Source organism: Anguilla rostrata, chromosome 1 (assembly GCF_018555375.3).
Source record: "Anguilla rostrata isolate EN2019 chromosome 1, ASM1855537v3, whole genome shotgun sequence".
Lineage (NCBI taxonomy): Eukaryota > Metazoa > Chordata > Actinopteri > Anguilliformes > Anguillidae > Anguilla > Anguilla rostrata.
In genome coordinates, this window is record NC_057933.1 from 3,191,392 (window position 1) to 3,210,000 (window position 18,609).

At 49.5% G+C, this 18,609-nt stretch overlaps 4 protein-coding genes across 6 annotated transcripts in view; 1 reads left to right on the top strand and 3 right to left on the bottom strand.

Annotated features, from left to right (window-relative positions):
• Positions 1-491, bottom strand: part of si:ch211-1i11.3 (mitogen-activated protein kinase kinase kinase 5) — a 31,659-nt gene extending 31,168 nt beyond the window's left edge. The window contains exon 1 of the mRNA XM_064307866.1: positions 161-491. Coding sequence (XP_064163936.1) covers positions 161-491 — 331 coding nt within the window. The remainder of the gene's footprint in view (positions 1-160) is intronic.
• dnali1 (dynein, axonemal, light intermediate chain 1) lies at positions 440-11,461 on the top strand. Of its 3 annotated transcripts, none has more exons than XM_064351649.1 (6): positions 440-578; positions 8,600-8,736; positions 8,956-9,125; positions 9,421-9,599; positions 9,790-9,954; positions 10,420-11,461. In XM_064351649.1, exons 1-6 carry the CDS (start codon positions 534-536, stop codon positions 10,453-10,455), a joined length of 732 nt encoding a protein of 243 aa, XP_064207719.1. In that variant the 5' UTR covers positions 440-533; the 3' UTR covers positions 10,456-11,461. The 3 variants fall into 3 exon arrangements, with proteins under 3 accessions (XP_064207719.1, XP_064207632.1, XP_064207807.1); XM_064351562.1 differs by lacking the exon at positions 440-578 and adding an exon at positions 6,280-6,879; XM_064351737.1 differs by lacking the exon at positions 440-578 and adding an exon at positions 7,254-8,393.
• Positions 2,315-6,115, bottom strand: snip1 (Smad nuclear interacting protein). Its single transcript, XM_064350917.1, has 4 exons — positions 5,790-6,115; positions 5,307-5,415; positions 3,954-4,525; positions 2,315-3,459 (listed from the first exon to the last, which is right to left on the bottom strand). Exons 1-4 carry the CDS (start codon positions 5,963-5,965, stop codon positions 3,198-3,200), a joined length of 1,119 nt encoding a protein of 372 aa, XP_064206987.1. The 5' UTR covers positions 5,966-6,115; the 3' UTR covers positions 2,315-3,197.
• gnl2 (G protein nucleolar 2) overlaps positions 11,457-18,609 on the bottom strand; it is a 16,155-nt gene continuing 9,002 nt past the window's right edge. The window contains exons 9-16 of the mRNA XM_064350666.1: positions 18,410-18,538; positions 15,607-15,711; positions 15,120-15,278; positions 14,428-14,535; positions 13,800-14,281; positions 12,847-12,926; positions 12,290-12,369; positions 11,457-11,887 (exon numbers count right to left, since the gene is read on the bottom strand). Of these exons, the coding sequence (XP_064206736.1) occupies positions 11,747-11,887; positions 12,290-12,369; positions 12,847-12,926; positions 13,800-14,281; positions 14,428-14,535; positions 15,120-15,278; positions 15,607-15,711; positions 18,410-18,538 (1,284 nt within the window). The 3' untranslated portion in view covers positions 11,457-11,746. The remainder of the gene's footprint in view (positions 11,888-12,289; positions 12,370-12,846; positions 12,927-13,799; positions 14,282-14,427; positions 14,536-15,119; positions 15,279-15,606; positions 15,712-18,409; positions 18,539-18,609) is intronic.

An 18,609-nucleotide genomic window follows, 5' to 3' on the forward strand; every position in this document is an offset into this window, starting at 1 on the left:
TACTTTCAAACTGCTATAGCATGCGTTTAGTCTAGACTATCTGTAAAAAAAAAAAAAAGAAAGTATATTTAAAAACCAAACCAGTGGTGTTTTCCACGAAATCATTGGTCATTCCCTTGACCAGTCAGATAAACATACTTAGCTGCGTGTCCGCACTTGCCTGCATTATAAAAGCTATCCAGAATATCCGTAGTCCCGAGCGCAATTCTTTCGAAGGGAATAGTTTTGAAGACAGCGCGCGCGTCGGCGCACGCTTCTTTCAGGCACTTCAGCGACAGGTTCTCCTCGGTCTGCGGCAGCGACGCGTCCTCGACCACGACGTAAACCACCGACAATGCTCTCGACCGAGTGCGCGGCGAGACGATTCCTTTATTTGCGCTGCTCAGCTCGATGGCCAGGGGGTCCTGCCACATACTTCCGGCCGGGATTCTGAGAGAATCTCTCCGCCTGAAGTCCTGCAGGCTCCGTCGCCTGCGGTCGGTTCTCTCCATGCCCAACTGATTGTTTTTTTATGGCTCTAAAATCAGCAGCGAATGTTTATATGTCCGCCTCGCAACCACGCTCCTTCTACAATACAGGTAAGACGCGTGATAGCTACATTCCTACCCCTTCTAGACACGCCTCTGTCAGCGAGAGAGAAGGAGGGAGGGAGAGAGAGCGACACAGAGAGAGTCTTGTAGACAGTTTTGCGCAGCCCGTTGTCTGGTTGCCAGCTGTCTTCCCCTTTCCGTTTACGTTTGAGATCCTGGATTTGAATTACCTTCATTTAAATACAACGCACCGCACTATGCGTGCATACATGTAAAACACCCTTTCCTTACATGTAGGCTATTCGGTCGACAAATATTTAGTCAACAAGTAATAAAACTTTATAGCACCCAAAATCGGTACTGCGAAGTTATTTCCGCTCAAGGAACAGCTAACACTTAGGCGGCCGGTGGACAACTTATTTCATGACCAGACACGTTGGTTGCTAGGTCATGTTTTCACCCCCCATCCGTGCGCTGGAATTTTCTGCGTTGGAATTTGAACTCGTAGTTTTCCGTCCAATTCGTTAAAACAGCTCGACAAGGATTTGCAATACAAACATGAACCATGTAGAACTGCCCGGACCTGGAGCGTTAACAAGAAATTCTCTGTGGGTTCCAAAAAACTTAAATCCAAACCCTTTTTCTCACCAATTCCGGGATAGCGATGGAAGTGATATTCGACTAATTTTAGCCCAACCCACGTTTATAGGTACTGACAGTCTCGAAATTGTATTGAAAGTGGACCTGCGTAGTGTTCTTCCGTCAACAGCTTGGACGCGTTTCCACTTTCAAGGCATACTAGCGTTCCTCTAGTTGGACAATACTGCCCCCTAATGGTTCATAACAGTTTGGCCTCGACAATTTTAAATTTGTTTTAAATTTTGTGACCGAGTGCTCGATACCTCGTGGGACATAGACCCAATAGGGTCTCACAGGCCCGCGTTGGCCGCGAAAATAAATGAGTAAAGAAAAGAGCCTCTGAGTTGGAGTGCCGATATGTGTTGCCGTTCGGCTGATGATGGGTAAAGTTAGGATGTGAATACACGAAACATAGAGTGACTCTTCTACTTGAGATGCTTCATGACTACGGGTCCTCGGCATGTTTGTAATCTCGGTCCACCAGCCGAGTTTAGAATCTGCACTAGACGCCTCCTTCGTGCCTCGTTAACTGTAATAAAAAAAAAAAAAAACCTCAGTTCTGAAGCTTTAAGGCTTTATGGAGTGTGGTGCATTTTTCTGACTGTGTACCGTAGACAGTTATGGGCGATGGCATACTTTATCTCTCTATCACAAGACACAGTGACGTTGGACTTTCACACTGTTAATAATTGACCGTGGAAGAGTAAAGCCATGCACATGTGATCAGTGCACTTCTATTGCCTATTCATGGCATACCTTGGATAACCTTCCATCCGTTATCTATACCCGCTTATTCCTGGACAGGGTTGCTGGAGCCTATCCCAGCACGCATTGGGCGAGAGGCAGGAATACACCTTGGACAGGCTGCCAATCTATTGCAGGGGACACACACACCATTCACTCACACACTCATACCTATGGACAATTTAGTCTCCAATCAGCCTACCTGCATGCATGGATACCCACACAGACACTGGGGAGAACATGTAAACTCCACACAGAAAGGCCGAACTTGATGGATAACCTTATAATTAACAAGTTCAGAACAAACGCTTCAAGGTTGGCTCTGCAAAGTTATGCCGAAAGTTCAGTTTCATGCTGTCCAGGTGCAGTGACAGGACACAATAACTTACTGGAAACGCAGGTATTTTTTATATGATCTTTATGTACAATAAAAAACATTTAAAAAGAAACTGAAAAATGTACGTAGGCTGCAGGATTTCAAAAACGGTATAAAGAAAAAAAAAAAAGGTGAAAAGCACAGCCTTGCAGAGCAGAATTCAGATTATTCACAACTTTCGGAGCGATGCAGATGTTTGCAGAACTACATAAACATGTAGAGCGCAATGGCAAAAATGTGTGCCCACAATGCCTCGCTCACAGACTGCTGCACAAAGCAGGGCCTGATTAGCTCACAGGTTCACTCACAGAAGAACAGTATACATGAAAGCAGGAAACCTTTTTCTTCTCTTTCATCCTTTCACCCGAAATGAGTGAACTATGTTCAAAGAGCGTAAATTAAAAAAAGAAAAAAAAAAAAAGAAAAACCACATCCAGGGTGCACGTTCAACACATCCAGGGTCATTTACAGCAACCCGTCTGGACATAAGCCATTATTTTTATTCAAAGATTTTTATTATTAAAAAAAATATATATACATACTTCTGCTTAGGGTACCGGTTACTGCTGCTGAACATGGACTGGAGAAGCACTGTTAGCTACAGGACGCGAGATGAACCGAACAGACTGCACTACAGCACTAATACAAATGACCTGAGAAGAGATAACCGGACGTCCTGGCGTTGGACCGCTTTAAAGAAGCGCCTGCCTCTGGCCCACGCGTGTGCGTAGTGTGTTCCGCTAACCCTGGACGCAGCCCAACCCATTTCAGCACGAGGCCGTGCCACTTCCGGGAGAGAGAGAGAGAGAGAGAGAGAGAGAGAGAGAGAGAGAGAGATAGCTTGTTTTTGAAAAGTCAACGTCTAGCGCTCAGTTTGACTACGTTTCCCACGATGCCCCTGGGCCCCTTCACTCGTCCAGGCCCTCGTCGTCGTCCTCCTCCTCCGGCGGCCGGGCGTCCACCTCGCTGGTGTCGGAGAACTCGTGCAGCAGCACGTACTCGCGGCTGCTGAAGCCGAACTTGAGCACGTCCTTCTCCTTGAGCTCGTAGTAGCGCTGCGACTCGATGCGGCTGTTGTTCAGGTAGGTCCCGTTGCCCGAGCCCAGGTCGATGATGTAAGGCCTCACCCTCCGGCCCGTGGTGCCGTCCGCGCGCGTGAACGGCACCAGCCTGGAGAAACAGAGGATCGGCGAATGCGCCAGTAATGCGTATTAACACTGCACACTAGCATCTGAGTTACAGGCGGCCATTTTGGCATCCTACGCTCACTGCACAGGAACTCAAGTCCACAGGGCTCAGTCTACTATTCAATAAAGCTGATCAATCACTGTAAAATAGCAGGGGGTGAGTAGTCTTAATGTAGGCATGCACACTTCATTCTTTATCTCAATTTATTGAGAATAAACAAATGTAGAGTAGGGGATTCATTCGTTCTGTCTGGTGCAATTTAAATCCTAAATTGAAAATTCTACATTTTTTACACTTTTCAGGATATTGGAATGTGTGTTGTGATTTTGTCTTCTGCGCTGGACTGTGCTAGACTGTGCTGGACTGTGCTGAACTGCGTAGGGGCCTGTGCTGGACTGTGCTAGACTGTGCTGAACCGTGTTGGGCTGGCCTGCGCTGCGCTGGGCCCCGTGCTGAAAGGCTCTGGCGGCGCTCACCGGTACTGGAAGACGGCGTGCTGCTTGGAGCAGGACGGGTGGTCGATGGGAATGTCGGCGATCTTGCGCTGGCGGCCCAGCAGGTAGGCGCTCTGCCGGTGGATGTACATGACGGGCAGCGGCTCGTCGTTCTTAAAGGGGTACAGCCGCCAGCGCCGCTTGGGGATGCGCGCCTCGGGGGGCTCGTTGTACTTGATCACCACCCCGCGGAACGTGTTGGTGTCCTCCACCAGCGCCCCCGACAGCTCGAAGTTGGGCTTCTCCTTCTCGGCGGGGGGGTCGCCGTCGCCGTCCTCCGCGCCGCCGCCGAAGGCGGGGAGCTCTCCGCTCTGGCCGTCGGCCTCCAGGCGGCGCCGGTTGTCCCGCCGCCGGTCGTCGTGGCGATCCCGCTCGGCCTGCTGCTGCTGAAACGCCTGCGTGTCGCGCTCCCTCTGCCTGGCCCCGCCCCCGCCCCCACGCTCCCGGTGTCCCGACCGCGGCCGCTCCTCTTCCTGACCCCCCCGCCGATCGTCCGCCGTGTCCCAGCGGTCGCGCCGCCGCCTCTCCTCGTCACCACGGTGATCGTCCCGCTCCTGGGGTGGGGGGAGAGAAGAGGAGGGGTCACCACCATTTAATACATGACCCGTTTTACGTGTGTCACTTCAACTGCTTGCTAAATGTGCTTGTATTGTAATTACCGTTTATCTCATGTACTTATTTTTTTGTACCCGTTGTGTTTAGCTTGACTCAAAGCCATCCTTCATCATGTCTGAGGCAAGTACTCTGGAATATTCAGGCATCATGCTGGACGCCTCTATAGTCTCGTTTTGGTCCGGCCCAGCCATAGACCATAGAATATAGAAGTCTACAACAAGGTGGTACAGGACAGGATACAACAGTGCCACCGCACATGGGCTCTCCATATGGGTCTGTTTACAGCAGTGTCACAGATACGAATACTGTAGAGATCAAGTCAGTCTGGCCGGGTAAGTGCTGAAGCCAAGAAGCCTTGCCTTTCGGTGAAGTGTAATACATAATATGCGGCGTTCTGGCGTGGAAGACCAGGGCGATACGCCAGGAAAGTAAGCCCTTATCCCCGTTAAATTTCCCTAGCTTGCCACAAAACTTGATATGCGGTTATAACATCACTCAGACTTATGATTTAAGATACGGGCGACTCTAGAGAGAAAGACATGGGTAATATGTACAGAGTAATAGATGTTTATGTTGACCTCTGGATATAAGCTACAGCATAATTTATCGCCAATATCAGACTTCTGAGTATTTATTGAAAAGCGCGCATGCCATAATAACAAATCAATAACGTTAGGTACCACATTTCCCATTTGTTATTTCAGTAAAATATTAGGTTACCCGCTTTATTTTAACGTCGTTATCCGGGAGGGGACTTCGGTTTCTCTTCCTCCTGGGTGACCTACTGTCCCGTCTTGCTGGCGATCTGTCTCTTCTTCTAGCAGGCGACCTATTCAACACAACATATCAAATCGTTTCTGTTTAGTGTAACTACTAATTGTCCAATTTTCAGTCAACGTTGCGACAAAAGCTAAACAGCGGCTAATGTTAGTCACTTTCCGTCAGAATAACAGCTAGAAGGATGAAAGTTGGAAGCGTCTGTTGATAGTGGTAGCTAACTGCTGCAATACCACTCAGCTACCACATCAGTTAGTTAAGCAGCATCCAGCTTACGGCAAAGTAGCTAAATAAAGCTAACCATAGTCACAATTGACACGAACGTTACCAAGCTACGCTAAAAAGATCCGTGTGAAAAATTGATCACAGGGCTGTATGTCCGATAAACAATCAATCGCTTTCCTGTTAAAAATCAATTTCACCCACCTGTCTGCTCGTCTCCTCGGCGGCGGAGGGCTAGAGCTACTCCCGTTAGACCCCGAACTCGAGCGCCGGGATCTCTGCGGCCTGTCCGGACTAAGTTGCTCTTCTTTGATTTTCATCTTTTTTTCCCGGGCTGGAGGAGGGGAATCGAGCCTTCTGTGTCTTCTCTCCTTCTCCATTATCCCAAAGTATCAACCGGTTTTTCTTTGTTGCTTTCGAAATAAAGTTCATAACATGAAAATGTTTTAAGAAGGGTAAATAATTACCTCACATTGCTACCAATTTCACACACCGGTTTACATGTCCCCGTAATGCATTCCGTTTCCGGTTAGATCGTTGTATAATCGACTCGGCTAAATCTTACGCATAGACTTTATTGGTTCCGCTTAAAGTTAATCGCATTTGCGTTATATATATTTTTTATACCAGTTTTTACCAGTCTTAACTAGCTGAGAATTTATTTGTAGCAGTGCTTGTTATTTCAAATTAGTTTCCATTTTTTTATGGTGTTTTGTCAAGCTTATTTTAGATGAATTCGGTTAGCTAGCGCTTTCTTGTTTTTCTAACAGACTTATTAGTCTATATTAGTCTAGTTATGTTAGACTGAATCTAGGGAAGGTTGCTAACGTTTGATGACGGTAACGTTAGCTTGCTAACAAGCTAACGTTAACCAACTTAGCTAATTAGTTAGTGGTATGGAATGCATAAAAAGTCTCAAGACTTGGACAGTATTTATTCATTCATTTACGTCATTCACACAGCATGCACTTAGACTTGTGGCCAGCGTCAACAAAGATAAAACGATTAGAAGTTTCTATTTGTGTCTTGTTTTTAACGTGCTGCTCCCTGTACGGCTGCCGTACCCCTGGAGTACCGTTGTCTTGGAAACGGTATACAATACTCTTGGAGGAGTTGTTTGTTGCCGCAGTAAAACTTTGACTGCTGCTAATCGCCAACTTAGTTGAAAAAGCATTTAAAATAATATACACTGAATTAGAATCAGTTTGTCAATATGATTCCGTCAGCCGATTCATTACTGAAATACGACACCCCAGTTCTGGTAACCAGAAACACTGAGAAGAAGTCTCCAAAGGTAAGAAAAAAGTTAAAGCGACTGTGTTAAAAGGTATTACGGGAAGTATAGCCTGTGAAGGTATGTGGCTTTTCAGCCTGAAAAAACACTTCTAGATTGAACTGCTTCATAAGCAACTTCCTAGATTTTCTTTGGACAGATTCGTAGATATTTCCATCTTTTCATGATTTATTTATTCGAACAAACGATCGCCTTCTAAATCAGTTAGTGGCCAATATCTTCATCCTTATTTTGTGAACTATACAGCGCGCCCTCCAAAACTAAAGTATGGGAACGTTAATTATATGAGTATATTATTTACCATTTTACAGAAGCTGCTGTTTTTGTCTTGAGTCCTCCCATTTTCAGTTGTCCAGAAGTAAGTTAACCGATGACTGACAGGTGCTAATTATAGCTCAGGTGTTTCCTTTTGCGTGGATTGTTCAGACATTAAAGAGCAGTGAGTGTCTGTTTTTAGTTTTAACCTTTGTTTTCATCTGTGGAGATTGGAATTAGAATGCATACACCATCTTGAAGACCAGAGAACTAACTATGGCTGAAAAACAGTTCATCTGTTAACTGAGAAGAATTCATTATGAAGGATAGAACGTAAACTGGGTATATCAAGTACAGAAGTTTTGGAAAGTCTTGTAAAAGAAAGAAACCACTGGTGGACTCAGAATTAAACACTGAACAGGTTGGCCAGGGAAGACGAATACAATTGATGACAGATGAATCCTAAGAACAACCCCAGAACAATGGGAAGTGACATCACCAGCAGTCTTCAGAGAGCAGGGGTGAAAATATCACTAGCCACTGTCCTCAGAAGACTCTGAGAACGGAATGATGGAGGCCCCTCATCTGCAGCAAGAAGAAAAAGGTCAGATTAGAATTTTCTAAAGAGATGAACCAGAAAAGAACAAAGTTTAATGGACAGACCAAAATGAGCCTTGACCAAAGTGATGGAAAGCCAAGAGTGTGGAGACAGGAAGGAACACCCCCCCCCCCCCCAACTGTGCACTGTGAACTATGGAGGAGGTAGTGTCTTGGCTTGGGCATATATGGCTGCTTCTGGAACAGGCTCATGTGTATTTATTGATGATTTAATGGAGGATGGCAGTAGGATGGATGAATTCAGAAGTGTACAGACGATGAAAATTCTATTAAATAAGATCTGATTGTCTGTACTTTTGTCTCATATTAATCTTTTGAACTCAAATCCAGATGCTTTAAGTAGGCTATATAGCAAAAATAACAAATTTCACTCTCCCATTCCCCATTGTTGTACGGCACTATAACTTTCCAAAAAACGAACTACTGGATGACAGCAGTATATTCCCAATTCCCAAATTCGATTTAGCAAAACGTCTCTTTTCAAAAAGGCATAATTATGAGTGAGATGGGAATTAGCCTCCTGAAACTACAGCAGCAGTGCGCACTTGTCTGAAGGACCTGGGTACCTTTCATCCGGAGCCAGCCGTGACAAACAGCGTGTTCAAGCCGAGAGGAAAATAACTCAGTGTGGCATTTATAAGGTAAATACAGCCTGGGTGCAATTAGCGATTGGACGGGACATCTCTAAAACGTCGAGCGCAACGTAGACTCCCCGCTGTTTGACCGCTTTGATTTTTATCGGCGCTTAAATCCAAAATGGACGTCCCTTTAAATTTTACCCTCTGTTGACGCACCGGTGATGTCACCGCGTCTAATGAGAGCGATGTTGTTTTCCCCCCCGCCTCAGGCTCGTTCTCTGAGAGTGAGCCCCCTCCAGCCGGCCTCGACCGCCCCCGTGCCCCCCCCGCCAAAACCCAAGAGCCCCACGGGAGATGGCAGCAAACAGCAGATGGAGGAGATACTCAACGCCATGCTTCCACCAAGGTAAGCGCCCCCCTAGCTCGCCCCCCTCATCACCGCTAAAGCTACCCGCCACTCCTGCACCCCCCCCCCCCCCATCGCCCTAACGCTATTGTGCAACTGCTACGGATTCCCTGCTTGGCCACCCCACCCCCTCGCCCCTGCTAACGCTTCTGCACCTCCCCTACCTCGCACCCCCCCACCCCCCAACGCCACTAACCGCGGCGTGTCGTTGCGCTGCAGGGAGTGGGTGGATAACAGCCAGCTGTGGGTGCAGCAGGTGTCGTGCACGCCCTGCACGCGCATGGACGTGGTGAAGCTGCAGGAGCTGCTGGACCTGAAGCTGCAGCAGAGGCAGGCGCGGGAGACGGGGATATGCCCGGTGCGCCGCGAGCTGTACACGCAGTGCTTCGGTACGGCCCCCCGCACAGACACAGACAGAGACACAGACACGGACAGAGGCACAGTCAGAGACACAGACAGAGATACTGAGACACAGACACAGTCAGAGACACAGGCACAGACACAGACAGAGGCGGAGACACAGACAGAGACACAGACAGAGAGCTGTGCTGCCTTGTCTACCAGGTTCACTTTTCAGTGTGACTAGAACTGAACATAACTGAGCACAGCACAGCACAACACACTGGGAGCATGGCTGTACATGCCTCACCCGACACCTCCCACCTCCCCTCTTCTGCCCGCCAGACGAGCTGATCAGACAGGTGACCATCAGCTGCTCGGAGAGGGGTCTGCTGTTGCTACGGGTACGAGATGAGATACGCATGACCATCGCGGCCTACCAGACCTTGTACGAGAGCAGCGTGGCCTTCGGCATGAGGAAGGCCCTGCAGGCCGAGCAGGGCAAGGCTGACCTGGAGAAGAAGGTACTGCCTGCGCTGGCCACACAGAGGTGGACCGCATTTCCCATGATGCCCTGGGCACCAGAGTCCTCATCCAGCTTCAGATGCAGACTGCATTTCCCACAATGCCCTGGGCACCAGAGTCATCATCCAGCTTCAGATGCAGACTGCATTTTGGGTCCCACATCACTCCCACACTGTGTCCCCTGCGCAGATACTGGAGTTGGAGAGCGAGAAGAAGGACCTGGAGCGGCAGGTGAACGAGCAGAAGGCCAAGTGCGAGGCCATCGAGAGGCGGGAGACGGAGAGACGGCAGGTGGAGGAGAAGAAGCACACGGAGGAGATCCAGTTCCTCAAACGCACCAACCAGCAGCTCAAGGTGAGGCCGTCCGGCCGAGAGAGAGCGCTAACGTGCTAACGCTCCTGCCAGCCCGGGGACACGCGCATCAGAAGTGTCTCCACATTCTTTTTCCTTGACAGTACGGTATTTTAAATGAAACACATATTTACATATTTTGACTTCAACATTTCAAATACAAATGAATTGTATTTGAGAATGCATTTGACAGACACTGTGCATCTGAGTTGATGTTTTACTGTCAGGGTGTACGGGTTGTGTCTCCAAATTCTTTGACGTACACTGATGTTGACCAATCATTGGCCGTGTTTGAATCATTGCGCTTCCCTACTACTGAGTAGGCTTGTTGAGTACGCAAAGTATGCAGTATGCAGTCTTCTCAATGCAGTGTACCCGTCAGGTATGTTGACTTGTATGACGTTTGTCCGTAAGAGCGCTTCCTGTGTCACCTGACCTCTGACACACAGGTGTGCTCTTTTCTTTCAGGCCCAACTGGAGGGCATCGTCGCCCCAAAGAAGTGACCACAGGACTTCACCAAGGCATATTCCATCGTTTTATACTGTTTTTACAAACATCCTCACATTAAAGGACTCAACGTCCATTTTATACATTTTTACTGAAACGATACCCTACAGACATCAGAAAAACGAAGCAAAAATTGCACTATTTGTGTCTTTTTATCCACAGAATGGAAGCTCAGTTTATAACACCATTTCAAGCGCTTTGCAAAATGGCAGTTCCTGTTCTGCTAAACGTCAGTTGTCCTAATTTGGCCTGCAAGGATTAAATTGTTGACAGATGAAAATGTTCTTTTTTCCATGCTATTTTCAGCATATATTTTCTGTTCATCACTGTTTTTTTTTCCTTCAAAATGACTCTTGGACCAATGATGTTCTTATATAAAGATTCCAAGGGAAATGATAACTTTGTTAAATGACTCAACTTTAACAAAAAAGTATGTTTGTTAACTATGTTTGCAAAAATCATTTTAACCGTTTAAATATGCAAATCACACTAATAATTTTTCTCACTGTAGTTGTTACACAAGCCTAGTTAATGGGCATTAACAAGGAATTTACTAAATAAGTTTTTAGTCTCATATCTCTACTGTTTATTTAGGATTTATGAATGCATAAATGTATGTAATATCTGTTAATTATTTACAGCCATAAGTTGTTCCCTACTTGGTATCATAACCAAAAATATTTTCTCTTCTAAGTCTGGGACGCTTGCAGAAAAAACACTGCAAATGGACCAGTCCTGCAGAAAGCCATACACACATCTGTGTAGAAATGCTCTGCACTATCTTTGACCTTTCACCTCTGATCTTTGACCTGTACGAAAGATTGCAATGTAGTAGTTCAGTTCCTACCGCATGTTAAAAAAACAATTTCACAGTGGCCGCGTTGGCATTATTTTTGATTTTGTTAAAAAAAAAAAATTAATGTTTTATATTACAAGTTAAAAATGATCCACTGGCCCATTGAAATCTTTGTACTGTTGATGAATAAAAATGAAATCCTGGCAGTCCATACTCTCCATGTTTATTGCATTCAAGGCTCTGTACATACATATCCACACAACGGGATTTATAAATGGTGTGTACAATAAACGCTTCCAACACAGAAACACTGTCTTAAGCCTCGCCACCCCTTCCCTGGATCTGTGGAGTTTTAAGACATCGCGAAACTCGTGATTAAAAACCAGGAGACGCAGGCACAGACGGGTGTGTGATTTGACGGGGGGGGGGGGGGTTTGGGGCCTTGGTGCCGTTTTGGGCGTGGCCGCTGGGGGCGTGACCTCTGGGCGTGGCTAGCGCTTGCCCTTCCTGTTGCCCTTGCCCTGGGCAGTCCTGGGCCTCTTCCTGTCCTTGTTCTTGTTCTTGACGTTGTGCGTGTCGTAGTACCGCACCCCCACCTTCCTGGCCTTCTGAGCGCGCTCCTGCCTTCGCCTCTGCAAGAGAATCGAGAAACGGGGAATGAAGCAGAGGGAGAAGAACAGAGGCTCCCCTCTTACCCCTGCAGGAAAGAAATGGGGCTCCCCTCTTACCCCTGCAGGAGAGAAATGGGGGTCCCCTCTTTCCCCTCCAAGAGAGAAATGGGGGTCCCCTCTTTCCCCTCCAAGAGAGAAATGGGGGTCCCCTCTTTCCCCTGCAGGAAAGAAATGGGGGTCCCCTCTTTCTTCTCCAGGAGAGAAATGGGGGTCCCCTCTTTCCCCTCCAGGAGAGAAATGGGGCTCCCCTCTTTCCCCTCCAGGAGAGAAATGGGGGTCCCCTCTTTCCCCTCCAGGAGAGAAATGGGGGTCCCCTCTTTCCCCTGCAGGACTCTGATGATCGTTGTGAGGAACGGCGGGTACCTCTTTGGAAGTCTGTTTGGACACGGGCCCCTGCTCGCCATCCTCCTCCGCTCTCCTCTTCCTGCTGGTCTCCGTGGTCCCTGGGACAGACCATATTGACAACAATTTTAGTTTCTCATTAATCAGCTTATGGCATTCCATCGCCGATTATTATTATTCGCTCTTTCATATCATGTAGAGTGCTCACGTACAGTTACAGCCCATTGTCCTAACCTGGATTCAAACCAGCAACCCCCACTTCCTCACTGCTCCAAGCTACTGCTGTAAATAGCACCCATAATGCACTGGGATGTGAGATAGGAATATAGTGTGCCCTCAACTACTTAAAAAGAATATTTATAATTTGCTTTGCAACTTATAGACATAAGAGACATACGTTGTCCACAATGAAAGGGATTTAAAAAAAATTGTTTTCTTAAGTTGCTTTTTAAATAACCCGCAGTCTTCTGGATAAGCTAAGAGTTTAGAATTCCTCCTTTCCTCCTTTGACACTTTGGGGGGGGAAAAAGGAAAAAAAACGATAAAAACTGGCGGCAGAACGGAATGAGTGGGGTCACCTTGTGAGCGCGGTTCTGTGGGCGCCGTGCGCTTCTGCTCTGTCGGGGGTCGCATCGTCTCGGAGAGCGCCTTGGGGATGCTGCGGAATGAAAAGCAAGCGGCGTGAGAACGCTTAGTGACAAGAGGCGGCCATTCGGCCACTCTGAGCCCTCATTCCCCCACAGAACAGAGAGCGTCCAGCACTGCGTCCAGCACTGCGTCCAGCACTGCGTCCAGCACTGCGTCCAGCACTGCGTACAGCACTGCGTCCAGCACTGCGTACAGCACTGCGTCCAGCACTGCGTCCAGCCTGGTCCTCCACACCCTCAGATCTCTGCTTCCACTGCACCACCTGCCAAACTGCTCTTTGTGCTTTTATAAAAAGACACAATGCTGATTTCAGACCAGAGTTCACCTTAAACTGATTTCCCGTATGCCCCCCTTCCCCCCCCCCCCCCGCCTTGTTCTCTTGGCAGAATTCTACCTACAAAATCTTTTATAGTTCACTTTGTAAATGCCTTTCATAAGGTAAAAAACATAAATAAAACAGCCCTTTAAAAGCCTCCTGTAGCGAGGCCTGATTTGCATTAAGTGTCTGGAGTCTCCGCTACTAAATCTGTTTAGTAACTTTAAAATCCGTAACTTTATTAAATCTGCCCCTGGACAAACAGCGGAGGTCTGTTTCAATTCCAGCCAACCGCTGATAACAGGCCAGTGGAGCAGCGCAGACGGGGGATGTGTTCAATCAATCACAGCGGTGACATCACCGGGCGCCGCACAAACAGAGCCAGGGGGCCGGACGGCGATCGGACGACAGGCCGTACATCACCCCGAGCAGGGACGAGCGCCGCCAGCACCCAGAATGCCGAGCGTTCACCTCGGAGCACCTCGGCGCGGCGTCTGGCTCTCGGCAGCCCGAGGACGCGCGTGTGTGAGAGACGGCCGGCTGGCGGGCGGGGGCAGCGGAACGTACCGGATGGCGGAGAACCTCTTGGATTTGGCGCGGGCCAGGAACTGCTTGTACTTGGCGATCTTCTCGTCCAGGGCCCGGACGACCTCGCGCGAACTCCTGCCGTCCGCGGCGGCGGCGGCGCTGGTGGCCGCAGAGCCGTCGGCCTGCTCTTCCGTCTGCTCTCCCCCGTCCTTCCCCTCCTCTTTATCCTCCTCTTCCTCCCCCTCCTCCTCCTCCCCCTCCTCCTCGGACCCTGAGAGGTCGGAGATGTCCGACACCTCCACGGGCACCAGGTCCTCGTCGGTGAAGTCCGGCACCACGTTGATCCTGCCGAAGTTCTGGTGGAGGGAGGTGAGGATCTTCTGCACCTGCCCGTCCCGCTGCTGTGCAGCCTGGGCCTCCTGCTCCGCACCCTCTCCCATAGGCTCCGCCCCCTCGCCCTCACAAAGGGCGGGGCCCACTTCCTGTGTGGCCGCTGCCACCGCTGCTAGTCTCTCCTGCCGCTGTGGAGCAGAGAGAGAGAGAGAGAGAGAGAGAGCATTCAGACTACACGCGTGTATCTGCATGAATATATCGAGTGTGTGTGTGTGTGTGTGTGTGTGTGTGTGTGTGTGTGTGTGTGTGTGTGTGTGCTGCTCCACACTCTCACCTCCTGGTCTGTCTCAGTGTTGGGGGGCTTCACGAAGAAGGGGATCCGTCCCCTCTGCCAGTCATTCAGCACCATTTTGGAAACAGTGGGGAGGTCCGGCTCGCCCCCCTGTGTGGCACAGAGAGAGAGAGAGAGAGAGAGGGGGGTAGGGGGGCAGAGAGAGGGTGAGAGAGAGAGAGAGGATGGACGTTAGGCCTCACAGAAAAACCGAATGACAGTAAGGAGGAGGACCCCTGTCCAGGCGAGCCGGCCTGAGCACGCAGACCCTGGCCTGAGCACGCAGACCCCGGCCTGAGCACGCAGACCCTGGCCTGAGCACACAGAACCTGGCCCTACCCACAGACTGCAGCCCGGTGACGCGACTGGCCAAGCATGGCCTGAGCATCGGCACAGACGCAGACGCCTGCGAGTCCTGTTTATCTTACAGCGCGGGGGGCGTGCACAGCTGCCTGATCGGCACAGACCCTCCTCCTGTTATCTTCCCAGCTTCCCCTGACCCTCTCTCTCTCTCTCTCCCTCTCCCCTCCTCCTCCCTCCTCCCTCTCCCTCTCCTCTCTCTCCCTCTCCCTCTCTCCCTCTCTCTCTCCCTCTCCCTCTCTCTCTCTCTCTCTCCCTCTCCCTCTCCCTCTCCCTCTCTCTCTCCCTCTCCCTCCCCCTCTCCCGGGGTCGCCGGGGAAACGAGCCACGCTGACCTTCAGGAGTTTTCCCGTTCGGAACGCCAGTTTTTCCAGGAAGTCCTCGGCCGAGCTCCAGACCGGGACCCGGTAGGTTTTCCGGATGTATTCCGGCTTGGCCCGCTCCAGGACCGCCCCGATGTGCTCTTCCGGGTTCTTGATCTTCTCCACTTGGACCTGACGGGTGAGGGGGAGGGGTGAAATCAGCTCACTTCAGGAACCAAGCAAAAACTGTACAAAAACCTCTCATCTGCAACCAGGTCTGGAACTCTTTTTTTTATAAAAACCCAAACACTGTTTGTTTTAAAGATCACCACCATCGTTACGTATATACATGCTTACAAGTGGGACATACACAATAATGCAGTTTTAAACGCTTGAAACAAAATGGTTTTGTTTAGGGAAAAAAAGGTGGAAAAATGGTCCTTTTTCACCCAGGTGGAAGTGAAAATTCTAGATAAATAAACCAAAAATATACGAATAATAATATACAAGACGGACGTACCACTCCTTTCAGGACGATGTCAGTCTCGCTGTCGTCAGAGGGGTACACCACGCCCGGGCAGTCGATGAGGAAGATGCGTCGCATCAGTGTGATGTACTGCCAGACCTGGGGGAGAGACCGCACGCGCTCAGTAGGCCTAATGACTGCAATGTAACGTAATGGTGCTCGCCGGACGTGCTAGCGGACACAGCGCTGTGGGCTAACCGGCCAATCAGATCTGTCGGCGGTGAAAAGGAGACGGTGACCTTTGCCCCCACTCGAAAGATCGTCTGATAAACCAGGTTCCCCGACGAGCAATTCACTGTCCTCGGACGCCCCTGCATCCCAACGTCACGCTCTTTTGCGAAACCGTAAACAACTCAAGAGGTTTTGGGCCCGAGCTTTTGTATATTAAAAAAAAAAAATAATCATCGAGACGGTGATGATTTTTCTGCCAGGTTTCTCTGGTTTGGGCCACATATCCAGACAGGGGCTCAAGCGGAGTGACTATGGTTACTCTCTGCAGTCAAAACTTACTCTCCCCCCCCACCCCCTTTTCGTCTAAAGCAATACAGAAACAGTTCCTCGAAGTAGCAACAGTCATTTCTTAATCAGCTTGTCTCTCGAGGAAGACTGAAAACTGAAGACTGAAACTGGATGTCCAAACAAAACACAAGAAAGGAACTGTTGGATGTACCAACCAAAGAACCCTAACCCCCCACCAAAACAAAGAACGGAAAGTACAAAACCACGTTACGAGATAATTCCCCTGTATGTGCGGTCGGCCTACTTTACTGACCCTTAGGACTGCTAATGACCCAGGCTTACAGAACCACACTGATCTGGAGTCAACTCAGAAAAATTAAAATTGGTCCAAACTGCCAATCAGCAGGAATCAACATGGCCGCCGTGGCCAAGGGTCCCATGCAGCCAGCAGCCACAGCAGACCGCAGGCTTCCAGACTGTCAAGCGGCCGAAGCTAAGCAGACGCGCTCTTAATTAGCGTCTGGATGGGAGACCTGGGAGAGCTGGAGCTGTGGCCACTCTGACGGAGCCAGCACATTACTGGCATTCAGCGGACGCTCTTATCCAGTGGGAGTTACGCAATTTTACATTTGTACGTAGTATCCATTTACTCATCTGGATATGTCCTGAGGTAATTCAATTCAAGCAAAGAACCACGTTCAAGGGTGAAATATCACCGGGGAATCCAAGCCCAGGTCTCTAATGGTTATACTACTGCCGCCCAGTAGGGGGCACCTCTTCACTTTGAGCCAAATAAAGATGCAGTGTCCTAGAGTGCAGTGATTTTGTGTATCTGTGCAAGAGTGTGGGTCTGTGTGTGTGTGTGAATGTGTGTGTATCTGTAAGAGAGTGGGTCTGTGTGTGTGCGAGAGAGAGAGTGTGTGTGTGTGTGTGTGTGTGTACCTGTTTAAGAATATGGGTCTGTACAAGCATGAATGTGTGAGTGCAAGAATGTATGTGTGTGTGGATGTGTGAGTTTGAGGGAGTATGTGTGTGTGCATGTGTCTTGCGTGTTTGTGTATGTGTGTGTGTGTGAGAGTTAGAGGGAGTGTGTGTGTGTGACAGTCGAGAGCATGTTTGTGGGAGTGTGTGCGTGTGTGTGTGACAGTGTGAGAGCATGTTTGTGGGAGTGTGTGTGTGTATGTGTGTGTGTGTGTGACAGTGTGAAAGCATGTTTGTGGGAGTGTGTGTGTGTGTGACAGCATGTTTGTGGGAGTGTGTGCGTGTGACAGTGCGAGAGCATGTTTGTGGGAGTGTGTGTGTGTGTGTGACAGTGTGAGAGCTGTTTGTGGGAGTGTGTGTGTGTGTGTGTGTGTGTGTGTGTGTGTGTGCGTGACAGTGTGAAAGAATGTTTGTGGGAGTGTGTGTGTGTGTGTGTGTGTGACAGTGCGAGAGCATGTTTGTGGGAGTGTGTGTGTGTGTGTGTGTGTGACAGTGCGAGAGCATGTTTGTGGGAGTGTGTGTGTGTGTGTGACAGTGCGAGAGCATGTTTGTGGGAGTGTGTGTGTGTGTGTGTGTGTGTGACAGTGCGAGAGCATGTTTGTGGGAGTGTGTGTGTGTGTGTGTGTGTGTGTGTGTGTGACAGTGCGAGAGCATGTTTGTGGGAGTGTGTGTGTGTGAGACAGTGTGAGAGCATGTTTGTGGAGTGTGTGTGTGTGAGACAGTGTGAGAGCATGTTTGTGGGAGTGTGTGTGTGTGTGAGACAGTGTGAGAGCATGTTTGTGGGAGTGTGTGTGTGTGAGACAGTGTGAGAGCATGTTTGTGGGAGTGTGTGTGTGTGAGACAGTGTGAGAGCATGTTTGTGGGAGTGTGTGTGTGTGAGACAGTGTGAGAGCATGTTTGTGGGAGTGTGTGTGTGTGTGTGTGTGTGTGACAGTGCGAGAGCATGTTTGTGGGAGTGTGTGTGTGTGTGTGTGCGGTGAGAGCATGTTTGTGGGAGTGTGTGTGGTGTGACAGTGCGAGAGCATGTTTGTGGGAGTGTGTGTGTGTGTGTGTGTGTGACAGTGCGAGAGCATGTTTGTGGGAGTGTGTGTGTGTGTTGTGTGTGGTGTGACAGTGCGAGAGCATGTTTGTGGGAGTGTGTGTGTGTGTGTGTGCGTGTGACAGTGCGAGAGCATGTTTGTGGGAGTGTGTGTGTGTGTGTGTGTGTGCGTGTGACAGTGCGAGAGCATGTTTGTGTGTGTGTGTGTGTGTGTGTGACAGTGCGAGAGCATGTTTGTGGGAGTGAGTGTGTGTGTGTGTGTGTGTGACAGTGCGAGAGCATGTTTGTGGGAGTGTGTGTGCATGACGCGCGCCTCACCTTGGTCTCCCCGGCGAGGGGGGCCACGTTGCAGACCTTTTTGGAGCGCAGCGTGTTGATGATGGAGCTCTTGCCCACGTTGGGGTACCCGATGAACCCCACGCTGATCTGCTTCTTATCGCCATGGAGCTGCGGGGGGGGGGGGGGGGGGGGGGAATCAGCGCTCAGATACGGGGGGGAAACCCCTGCCTGTGCTTCTG